General features: G+C 40.2%; 1 protein-coding gene across 1 annotated transcript; it reads right to left on the bottom strand.

Annotated features, from left to right (window-relative positions):
- Positions 1-435: 435 nt before the first annotated feature.
- Positions 436-12,733, bottom strand: LOC121366681 (B-cell receptor CD22-like; the record flags this gene model as incomplete). Its single annotated transcript, XM_041491032.1, has 4 exons — positions 12,148-12,733; positions 6,407-6,700; positions 1,213-1,614; positions 436-729 (listed from the first exon to the last, which is right to left on the bottom strand). Coding segments are annotated over exons 1-4 (1,078 nt in total), but the record flags the coding sequence as incomplete, so codon positions are not given.
- Between the last annotated feature and the right edge of the window lie 398 nt (positions 12,734-13,131).

Below are 13,131 nucleotides of genomic sequence, written 5' to 3'. Positions count from 1 at the left end.
TGACATATAGTCTTAGAGAGGAAACCTGCTACATTTTTTCATTAGTAGCTAGGGATATTTTATATGCACCATCCCACACAGGATAGCACATACCACAGCCTTTGATAAACCAGTCATGGTGCACTGGCTGGAATGAGAAATAGCCTAACGGGCCCACCGACAGAGATCGATCCTAGACCGACCGCACATCAGGCGTGCCCTTTTCCATTAACTTGGGCTACGTCCCACCCCCACGAAATAGTTTAAACCCCAGCACTTAAACTGGGATGTATTGAACATCCATCTGATAAGACTTATTATTATCACGTTGGTTTAAACATGTATTTACTGTAATAATATACAGTTTTGGGATCGATCAACAGGCTGACACCTATATTAAGGCCTCTTCCAGGATTTTACAAAAATATAACATTTATATTATACACTGAAACTCACCTTTGACAACAAGTACTTTGTCTTGTCCAGTTAGATTTGCCTTTGCCAATGTAAACTCTATGGGCAATGATGAGCCAACAGGGTTTGTAGCTATGCATGTGTAGACACCAAACGATGGTGACGAGTTCGGTATGTTGACATTCAGTGTCATCCCTGTTTCTGGTAACAACCTATTTCCATACTTCCAGGTGACCATGGTTACAGCGGGGTTAGCCGTTACGGAACACGTCAGAGTGACAGCATCTCCCACCGTGGCCGTTATCAAGGACGTCACATTGTTGGGTTTAGGAGGATCTACACAGACGAAAAACAGAAATTAAAAATTTTGAACAAGTAGCATCTCCTCCCACCATGTCCGTTATCAAGGATGTCACATTGTCAGGAATATATATATATATATATAGCAGGATGAAAAAGTAAATATTTTAGGCCTCAAGCAGAAGTGGAACATGTTTTCCTCACCCACACCCACCCGTCCCCACCCCCAGTTCCAATGGGCCTCAGCCTGTGTAGTTTTTTCATCTCTGAGAATGATTTGAGGTATTCACAAACAAACAAAAATTTAAAAAAAGAAAAGAATATCTAACATGGTGTTACGTAATTGTCAAATGGTCCTAAATTTATTTATAGACTTACATGTCACATCTACTGTAATAATTTTCATCCTGTGAATTATTTGAGGTATTCACAAACATAAAAAGGAAAAAAAAAAAAAAAAAAATCTAACATGGTGTTACGCAATTGATGAATGGTCCTAAATGTTTATTAGAGACTCACATATCACATCCACTGTGATATTTTGACTCGTTGCTCTTCCTTTATCGTTGCTAGCTGAGCAGACGTACATTCCACTGTCGTCTGTCATCACATTCCGTATGGTCAGGGAGGCGTGAGATGAATTTCCAATGCTGTATCGACCAGAACCACCTTCTTCGACTGTGGTGTCTTGACCGGAACCACCTTCTTCGATGGTGGTGTTGTCCATGCCATTGATGGTGGTGTTGTCTATGCCATTGATGGTGGTGTTGTCTTTAGTCCACTCTACGACACTGATGTTGGCGTTGTCTTTAGTCCACCTTACGACACTGATCGGTTCAGCCCGGACGTAACACTCCAGACTCGCGGTGCTGCCTTCTTTAATGGAATAGTTTGACGTAGGCACAGTGATGATGGGAGAAACTGCAGTAACAAGTGTGGAACCATGACTAAACTGTACGTTAATTACCTCACTCAACAATAAGGTCTACTATATATACATTTATTACCCCAGCGGTCACTCATAACAGGGAAAATATTTTCCATATTTTCTCAGTGAGAAATATTCTGCATTGGTCTAACGAACAATACTATTGGACAATTTGACGGTTACAAACCAATGACCGTGTCGGTACTAAATATGACGTCATCACGATTTGGCAAACACGTCATGTAGTTTAAAGAGTTGGCGTTTACGGCTCTCTGTTTTTGGTGTTAAATTCATAACAAAATGTCATTTTAATGCAATTCGTTATAGATTTTATAGCAGAATAAAGAGAACTTTTGTTTTTGAAAATTATCTATGAACGTCATTAAATTACAAAGTTATAGCAATTCTCAGAACAGAGCGTAAAGTGGTTTTCTTCGTTTCTATACAGGTTGGCCTACGTACATGTGCATCGAAAATAAAGGCTTCTAAAGAAAAAAATAGCTGAGGTAATAAATAGAATAACAAACTTGGTACCAGTTATTATCAAATTTATGTCCCTCGTGAAATAATTTTTATTTGTCACTCGCTACAGCTTGTAACTCATTTATTATCCTCTATTTATATAGGAACCTGAACTGAGCTTTCTACATACAGTGAATCCTCTCAAAACCAGACCCTCTGTAAACTGGCATTCCCTCAAAACCGGACATTTTACAGAGTCCCTTTTTAAAAACAAGGTCAGAACTTAACCTCTGTAAACTGGATACCTCTTAAAACCGGACATTTATCTTGGTCAACAGGGTGTCCGGTTTAGAGGGGTTTCACTGTATTGACTTTCTGGCGTTAAGTCGATGCCATATGATGTATCACTGTATGAATATAAATTTAAATCAGAAGTAAATAAGCATTCTGAGAGTACTGTAAAAGCAATACATCAATACGTCTTCATCTGGCCCCAACAAATTTTTGTATCTCCTAAATTTAAAACTTTATTTTGTTTAATGACACCACTAGAGCACATTGATTTATTAATCATCAGCTACTGGATGTCAAACATTTGGTAATTTTGACATTGTCTCAGAGAGGAAACCTGCTACATTTTTCCATTTGTAGCAAGGGATCTGTTATATGTACCATCCCATAGACAGGATAGCACATACCACGGCCAGCCTTTGATATACCAATCATGGTACACTGGCTGGAATGAGAAATAGCCCAATGGGCTCACTGACAAGGATCGATCCTAGACTGACTGCACATCAGGCTAGCGTAAAATTTACCAATGACTACATCCCACCCTACCAAAACTTAAGGGACATAAATCTGTATTGGTAAACTGCCAGGAAAGTTAAACTTGATCTGGAACAATACATAATACAGCTATATATGCAAATGTTTATCTCAGTATCTTAAAAAAAAAAATAATAAAAAAAAAAAAATCCAGAAATATAAAAAAAAATTCCAACAGAAATCAATCAATCCTCAGTGAATTAGTTATTATTCATAACTGAAATAACCAATAGACATTTTAATTGTAATTTATACATATTTAGGCTGATTATATAAACTGGGTCCATATTTTTAAAGCCATCCTAGTGCTACAAAATTGTAAAATGATCGTAGGTTGTGACGTCACTGCAGCACATGCCATAGTGATGTCTAAGCTTACAACGATTTTACAATTTCGTAGGCTAAACAAAATCAAGTTTGGGCTTCTTATAAATATTAAGACGACCAGAAAGACATTGAATATACAGACACTGATATTCTAAACAAGAAAATATATTTAATATGTAAGTTTAATCATAGAAATATTTTATTAGTCGGAAACATCTTACAATGTAGCAAACTCAGGAATGTCCCTTTAAGAACCATACAGATATTGAGGGAGGAAACCCGCTGTCATCAATTCATGGGCCACTGTTTTTCATTAGCGTCGCGCCCCACCAGCAGTCAGATGCTAACTGTGTTATCCCATACCATGGAACAGAACAGCTGGTATAAGCATGATGGGCTACGTCCTTCCCCACCAGCAGTCAGATGCTAACTGTGTTATCCCATACCAAGGAACAGAACAGCGGTGGTATAAGCATGATGGACTTCGTCCTTCCCCACCAGCAGTCAGATGCTAACTGTGTTATCCCATACCAAGGAACAGAACAGTGGTGGTATAAGCATGATGGACTACGTCCTTCCCCACCAGCAGTCAGATGCTAACTGTGTTATCCCATACCATGGAACAGAACAGTGGTGGTATAAGCATGATGGACTACGTCCCACCCCACCAGCAGTCAGATGCTAACTGTGTTATCCCATACCATGGAACAGAACAGTGGTGGTATAAGCATGATGGACTACGTCCTTCCCCACCAGCAGTCCGATGCTAACTGTGTTATCCCATACCATGGAACAGAACAGTGGTGGTATAAGCATGATGGGCTACGTCCTTCCCCACCAGCAGTCAGATGCTAACTGTGTTATCCCATACCATGGAACAGAACAGTGGTGGTATAAGCATGATGGACCACGTCCCACCCCACCAGCAGTCAGATGCTAACTGTGTTATCCCATACCATGGAACAGAACAGTGGTGGTATAAGCATGATGGACTACGTCCTTCCCCACCAGCAGTCAGATGCTAACTGTGTTATCCCATACCATGGAACAGAACAGCGGTGGTATAAGCATGATGGGCTACGTCCTTCTCCACCAGCAGTCAGATGCTGTGTTATCCCATACCATGGAACAGAACAGTGGTGGTATAAGCATGATGGACTACATCCTGCTCCACCAGCAGTCAGATGCTAACTGTGTTATCCCATACCATGGAACAGAACAGTGGTGGTATAAGCATGATGGACTACGTCCTGCCCCACCAGCAGTCAGATGCTAACTGTGTTATCCCATACCATGGAACAGAACAGCGGTGGTATAAACATGATGGTAGTGTATGATTATCAGTATGCATTTATTTAATTTTTTCTGTGACATACTCTTTGCACAATATTTTGGTTAAAAATGAAGTTTGAAAACCATAAAAAGACTTTTTTTTCTGTCTGTATTTGGCTTCATAAATTTGAACCGGCCTTGGTGGCGTTGTGGTTAGGCCATCGGTCTACAGGCTGGTAGGTACTGAGTTCGGATCTCAGTTGAGGCATGGGATTTTTAATCCAGATACAGACTCCAAACCCTGAGTGAGTGCTCCGCAAGACTCAATGGGTAGGCGTAAACCACTTGCACCGACCAGTGATCCATAACTGGTTCAACAAAGGCCATGGTTTGTGCTATCCTGCCTGTGGAAAGCGCAAATAAAAGATCCCTTGCTGTCTGTCGTAAGAGTAGCCTATGTGGCGACAGCAGGTTTCCTCTAAAAAACAGTGTCAGAATGACCATATGTTTGACGTCCAATAGCCGATGATAAGATAAAAAAATCAATGTGCTCTAGTGGCGTCGTTAAATAAAACAAACTTTACTTTTTTTCATAAATTTGATTTATTCATGAAATTTTACCGCTATTCATATGGAGTACAATTCCATTACTATTCCTATGGAAAATATTTGCATGGTTTTTGTCAAACGTTGGCCGCATTGATGAGATTGTTATTCTTTGGCCAGACCTTGGCCCAGGCCCTAACTGTGCCGGCAAAATGAGTGTTTTTTCGCCGAAAGTTAGTTCAAGTCACCAAGTTATTAGCAGTTGTGAGAAGTCAAAGTCACTGTAATATTCTGGACCTAATCTCATTTCAAAAACGAAATCACACAACAGATGTCAAGATCTTGACTTGTTTATTGTCATAGTTCACTTGGCACCTTGTTGCTGTATGTCAGACTGTGTTTTCTTTGGCGCCAGTTTGTATACTCGAATAATCGTGAATCCGCCTATTAACAGGAAATGGTTTACAAAATATTACTATAAAATATTCAGAGGCTTATTAGATATCATATGGTAACGCCAGACCAATCATATAACAGATATATGATTTTGGGCATTTTTGCTCTCCCCCACCCCACCCCCTCCAAAAGGCCAAATGGCAATTTTGTCTTAAGCAGGGTCAATAAGACTGCTAGTTTTTGAATCGGCACAACTTTTTACTTAAATAGGCTTGTCAAATCTTCCTTACCTAAAATTCTGATTAAAGCCATCTACCTCTTGGAGTATGGGTTTATATAGGGAATAACTGGTTACTGTCTTAAGGTATCGGCTTTATCCTGCGAAGGTTAGAATGGCAACCCAATCAGGATAAAGCCGATATCTTGAGACAGTAACCAGTTATTTCTTTTATTCTCCAATCCTACAAGAATATTCGGCAAATCATTATTTATTCTAGTTTTGTGTATGCAAATCAAGTATTGTCAACCTAGCAAGGCTTTTGCCGTATGATGTCATACAAGATACATGACGTCATTATTTGTAAGACGCTAGCTACATACTGTCACATTAAAAAAGTGTTTCTAAATTCTAATTAATAAATAAATATACAAGTTTTGTATTATTATCGCAAAACTAAAAGTTATTTTTATTTACTGCACTTCAACAAATAATTTAACGAGTATGTTTATTGAAAATCTACTCTGAAATACTCAAGTCGAGTCGGGCTTATGTCACATGACCTATATTTTTGGTCACTGACCAAAAATATAGAGATTTATCTAGTCTTCATATCTTGCCAATACATACAGTGATTGTTTGATAAATAATAATATTATAGCCTCATTTCCATGGTTACTGCTGTGTTTATGATTTTGTGTAAAAATTATGAATCAACTAGCCGACAAGGTACTTACATTTTACAGTCAATATCTTTGAGACGTGTCTCTTGTAATTTCTACCATGAATGAGCTCACACTTCAGGACTTTCCCACTGTGCTCCTGGGTGAGATCCAACTCTAAAGTGTTCTCTATACTTCTAGTCCTGTCTGCATTCATTATCGTTTTTGCAGACGAGTTCATCTTTGTGTTTTCCAAGTACCAGGTCAGTCTAAATGGTCCAGACCCATCTGTAACAGAGCATGTTGCGTTTATACTCATGCCTGCTTCCAGCGCTTCCGGAATAGTCACATTTGGTCCAAACGGTCTGACTAGGAACAACATAAAGAGAAGGAAAATGTGGTCAAAGAACTCTCAGAGCACTTGTTTAAATTTGGTAAATTGCTAAATATAAAATATAAAAAAAAGAAGTCTGTCGCCAAAATCAAATTTCATTTAGCAAAATAGCAAAAATGGCAGTACATCTATAAATGACAGACAATTTTCGAACGAGCTTTTTGGAAATTAATTTTAGTAATGAAATATATTCGCCAAATTAATTCAACTTTAATTTGCATTTGGTGATTTGGCGAGTGACGTACGTACAGGTTAAATTAAACCCTGGCTATTTGGTGTCTACCATATGTGACTGCATCTGAAAAACAGGGTACTGCATGAAGACATCAAATTTAAAAAATGCTTTTTTGGCATCATTTTAATAGCCAGTGGTCACAAAAGTATGAGGGTAAAATGGGTTTGGTGTCATACCTTAATTTTTTTTGCAGATTTTATTTTTTTAAGTTAATCTTTTGACAAAATTAATTACTCTTACATGACATGTATCATTACTGTATGATTTTCTTAACCTTAACCCCAAACTTAACCCATTTTCTTTCTGTAAGTTGCATTCAGTTCCTTACCCACATATGCCATACCCAAAAATTTCTTTCTGGCAGAAACACCTAGATATGTCATGACTTGAATCTCAAATATAATAATGAGAGGAGTGCATGGTCTTGAACTGTCTTCAAAATAGTCAAGAATAAAAGTATGTTTACAGATGAGCTGGGCAAAATAAAACAATTGTTTTTTTAATATTATTGTTATAGCCAGTGGCCATAAGAGAACGATGTCCAAGTATTTAGGCTCAAAGATATGTGATATATTCTCAAATATTATAATAATGTTTCAAGGTGATATAAATACTCAATTATTACCCATATATTATAGGCAGATAGAAGTGGCGAAAGAAAAGTGATCTTTCCCTAGGCAAAGAATTTTTTTTCCATTTCTTCCCCTATGTTTTGACATCATAAACAGTGCTTCACTATAGGCAGTTAACTGTGTATAAGAATAGTTTCTATGGTGCAAGTCATGTCAACAACTAACTTCATCAATGATACGTACATTACAGCTATGATGCATTGCCTCTTGTTCTCAACTTGCAAACTTATTTTCAACAACAGTGTATTTGGAGAAATTTTCATATAATGATAAATATTGAAAATGGGTGATAAATAGAATATGCAACTTGCTACTTGGCAATACCGTTTATCTTGCATGAGTGAATTGATGTTGTCCTTCCCGAGCCGAGTTGAGAATTCTCTAAATATTATAATAATGTTTCAAGGTGATTATATATATATATATATATATATATATACATGTATATATACTCTTCCCAAAAAAAGTAGGGGAACTCTTAATAAGAATTTACAATTGCCAAAATTGTAAGGTATATTAGTTGTGGGGAATGGTTATATGACAATAGTGAATTAATTGTACAAACATTACAACCGGTAGTTCAGTATTACAGTAGGTTTTATGACCACCAAAGTTCTTGAAGGACGATTGGGGGATGAGTTTATTTTGCACAAGAATATATACCACGAGACCGCGTAGCATGTTCTTCCGCAAAATAAACGTGTCAAGTAAATAGGAAGCGAAAACAACGTATGAGAAGTTCTGTATTTATTATATACCTTCTTTTATGTTTTACAAAAAACGTTTTTTAATTTAACGTCATAATTAACAACACCTTTCGTGGATTTGCTTAACGTTAAGAATAATCTGTGACAGCCTTGTGTAATGTTTCAAATACAATGTGACGTCATTTATAAATCATATATGATGTCAGTAAATAAAAGGCGCTAACTGCAGTAAAAAGAAAAAGGTTTTCTCATTTAAAAGTTCCGGTATCTCAGGAACAGTAGCCCATTTGGGACCTGTAGTGGACTCCCGAACCGTTGCGATTACCAAAATGTAGCCTGCAATGGTGGAACACGAAAAGTCTGAGGTTTCAGCTTGTGTCTGATGCACCATCGGTGAAAGCACAACCACCGGACATTATATGTAGCAGCTGTGGATGACCAGTGAACTTTCAGTATCGCAGATGTGGTCTTAGAAGAGAAACCTTTCTTCATCAAACCCTCAGAGATAAAGTCCAAGCATGTAGCTGGAACAAGCGTGGATTGTGATGGTGCCGTCTTGACATGGGATGAAGCAGAAGGCAATCCCAATCGGGTAGTGGTACAGGATCTGGATCCGCGAGACGTATGAGGTCGGGATATCAGATTCTGCCTGGCCACATAGAAGCAATGAGGAGTAGTCAACAGTGAAATTCTTGAACCCGCTGGAGTACTCGTGGGATACTGTCCCAACTGATGGCCAATGCGTCGAGATCGAAAGCTTCCTGATCCGGAACCGGTGAGACGTACAACCTAAGCTGACGATTGAAGAGTATCATGAACAGGTCGACGTGTGGTGTCCAAAACCTTTGGCACACTCACCGGAATGCTTCTGGGTTGAGCATCCACTCTGTGGTTAACGGAGCAGACGGTCAGGACAGTGTGACTGCCAGAACATTTGACACCCGTGGGATGTGACGAGCTCTGAGTTGCAGCAGAATGGCATCTATCAACTCGAACAGGAAGTAAATGAGCTGGAGCAAACTGCTGGAGTATGTCCCACTCTGCCAATTGATGTATGCTGCCTTTGTCACATTGTCGGTGGCTACCATGAGTCGCATAAATCAACTGCTGCATTGAAAACTGCCAGAAGCTCTAACACAATGATGTGGAGACTTGCCTAGTCTGAAGACAACATCCCCGAAGTTGTCTGAATGTTGAAATGAGCTCCCCAACCTTCCAGTGAAGCATCGACAAACAGATGGTGAGTCGCTTGCAACGGCTGCAAAAAGACTTTCGACAAAATCTGCCACCATTGAAGAATGGACCAACGGTCGTTGGGAAGGCTGATCATCAATCTGGGGTTGTTCAACGTGAAATGGATTCAGGAAGACTTAGAAGCAACAAAACTGTAGATGGTCTCCAAGTGTCATATCTTATGCTGACGTCAAGAGATCCAACAGGCGTTGCCAAAGGTGGAATGTCACATGTTCTGCCAGGACGGTGGAGACCGCAGACGGAATCTTATCCCATGTTCAGGGCGGGACGTAGCCTAGTGGTAAAGCACTCGCTCGATGTGCGGTCGGTCTGGGATCGATCCCCATCGGTGGGCCCATTGGGCTATTTCTTGTTCCAGCCAGTGCACCATGACTGGCATATCAAAGGCTGTGGTATGTACTACCCTGTCTGTGGGATGGTGCATATAAAACATCCCTTGCTGCTAGTCCAAAAGAGTAGCCCATGAAGTGGCGACAGCGGGTTTCCTCTCTGAATATCTGTGTGGTCCTTAACCATATGTCTGATGCCATATAACCGTAAATAAAATGTGTTGAGTGCGTCGTTAAATAAAACATTCCTTTTATCCTGCACTGGCACTTCATGAGACAGTCGTTCAGTGATGCAAAAACGGGGACATCTGAGCAGTGATCCTGGAAAACAGCCAAAATTTACCTATGGCGGAGCGGCCCACTACACTATATTCCCAATATATGTTGAAGTGAAACAACACAAATACCATATAGTTGGTATCCATGACAGTCCCCAACGCCTGATACTAGGCAAGCAGCAAAAAGACAATCTTCTCTGCATTGTACATGAACGCTGACCATGGGTTGATATAGACCATAAAAACGGATGCTGTAAAAAAAACCGGAGCCACATGACGTCAACTAGATGATTGTTGTCGGCCGCCAACATACCAATCCGTTGAAATTCCAGGAGGCAGTTGTCCGAATGAAAACTCAATGGACCTAGCGCTGACAACTTCCGGAGACCACAGAAGTGACAATTGAGTTGCAAACTTGTGGCACCAACAAATGTACTGATCAACCCACTGAATATCTTTGTAACATCACCGATCAACAGACGAACTGTGGAACAGTCCAAGGTACTCTTCATGGGGTCCCAAAAACAGTGCCAACAGTTGACCAGCCCAGTGTACTGTCTTCACCCCAAACCGTAACGCTTGTAATCTTAGAACTGATGACTGCAAACAAAAACCCATGATGAATTCCCGCAAACGGCGGCATGTTGAAGACCATGTATAGCAAGGTTTACTGCAACTCGTTGAGTTGATATGGTAATATAGACGGAAGCTGTAACTAAAACTGTAGCTGGAGTAGCAACCCAATCTGAAGGTGTGAAGTAAAGGTATCTTCCTTCCACCTTAACAGTGACAGCGACGAATTGACGATCAACAGTTGATGTGGGAAACTGACTGTGTTCTGACATCTCAAGAATGATCATCGCCGAGCAGAAAAAACAGCCGTCAGGTAGTGTCTGTGCAATCATAGACACTGGGCCCATCCGAGATGTCGACGACTGCTTAGCAATCTAGCACAGACATGTCGATCCTATGTAGAACACTGGTCAAGATGACATGGACCGGGGGATCGCAGTGGAACCCGTCAACCACGGGAAGGTTGAATCTTCCAGTTTAAATATCTGTGACATCATAGACGACTGACCCGCAGAAGATAGTGGACAGGGTTACCCGTGACAGCTGCATCCTCAATAAGATGGGTTGAGAACTGTTGACTTCTATCTCAAACTGAATGCTGAATGGAAGTCGCCATAGTCTACTATCGGTGCCATTCATCAGATCTCCTGTAAGCTACAGAGTAGGATCACACGAAGTGACAGTGGCCTGAAGTCCCGGAACCATGGCAGAATTATTGCTGGAAAAGTAAGCTGTCATACGTTTTCTCGATGACCGTTCATAAAGAAAAAACCCTCAGAAGCCAGGAACAAGCGTGTCATGAAAGACCGTGGAAAACCGCTACGGTCACTGCTCCGCTGAATAGTGGACGGTCGGCACTTCTCTCTAGATGAGTGAGATGATCGTCTAAATGCAGACGCATGAGTCCAGTGACCCACAGGTACCGTATCGCTCATAGACACGGTTGCAGCAAGCGCCGTTACAAAAGCTGTAGGTGGTTGCTGGTCTGCGGAAGTAACAGTAGCAGCTGATCATGGGAGCTGGTAAATCCCCATGGAACGGTGCAGGAGCCATCTCGCCCGTAGACATGGGGGCCGTAGACACCATAACACCGTCGATAGTAACTAGTCAGCTGCAGAGACAGTAGCTGAAGTACTGGCAGGAACCGCTGAACCGACATCAGACATCTGCAGTGGCAAAAATTTTATGAAATATGTGGGCAACCAAGAGATGATGTTGGGCAACCAAATTTCAGCTATTGGTTGCCCACCAGGCAACCATCACAATTTCACATTTGTGCACCCCTGTATATATATAAATATATATATATAAATTTAAATAGTCTCTGATGGGTTCCCATGATTGCAAGGCACAGAACCGAAAAGGTGTTTCCCATGAAATTTTAAATCTTATGGCCTAGCTGTATTTGATTTACCTGCAATGCTAATTGGATTGTTGATGTGGATCGTGCGGTTACGGTATGTTGCAATGCAGTCGAACTCCGAATGTGGCCATCTGTTCATGCCGCGAGTTGGAGTAAAGTCATATTTCAGGGAAGTCTCCCAGATTCCAGGACCTACTTCCTCGATGACATATTCTGTCGCATTGAGGTGTATCACCAAATCTGTATCTTCTTGTACAATGCTCAAATCCAGTGATGCATTCCCGCCTCTAGTCGATACAATGCACAAGATGTAGGCAGGTCTACCTTCCACATATCCACTTGTTTCAACTTGAGGCCTGTCCACTGAAATTAACAGTCAGAACAGAAGACTATTTGCAAGAAAGGAAAGAAATAATTAAAGAAAAATATGTGTAACATCTACAGGGTTTGAAATACATTGTAGCAGCCTGCAAAAAGGACAAAAAGCAAAAAGCAGTCCATACAGATCTAACAGGTAAATTACAAATTCACTTGATAAATTACCAAAAAATTGCAGGTAATATTTCAAGAGAAAGATATATGTATACACAATCACCTCATCTTCTTGTGATTCTCTTATATTTTATCCTGCAACCACTGTTTCTACTGAGATTATGATCACCAATTAAAGCAAAGTCATAAACACATACTGGCAGATTATGATAGTGCAGTGGCCGAAGCTGAAAAAGGGCTCTATTTAAGGAGATACCCCTACCGGAGGTATAACAAGCTGGGACCGGTCTCATTTTGACCGTCTGGATCTCTAGTTTCTGAAAAACGATGTTGTAGTTGCAGCAAACTTGTACAACATGCTGAATTAACCCCTTGTGTGCGGCAACCTCTGAAAAAATGACATTTTCAGTTACTTGCTTACTTTATGAAATCAGCCCTGTTATTTTTTAGAATTGGTAGTTATATCAATGTATTTAATTGAAATGGACATGTAGCAATATATTTTAGGCAGTTTTATGCCGATAAGGGGATTAAGGGTCCAAA

This window comes from Gigantopelta aegis, unplaced genomic scaffold (genome assembly GCF_016097555.1).
Source record: "Gigantopelta aegis isolate Gae_Host unplaced genomic scaffold, Gae_host_genome ctg6616_pilon_pilon, whole genome shotgun sequence".
Taxonomy (NCBI): domain Eukaryota; kingdom Metazoa; phylum Mollusca; class Gastropoda; order Neomphalida; family Peltospiridae; genus Gigantopelta; species Gigantopelta aegis.
This window is presented reverse-complemented; position numbering and strand designations above follow the sequence as displayed.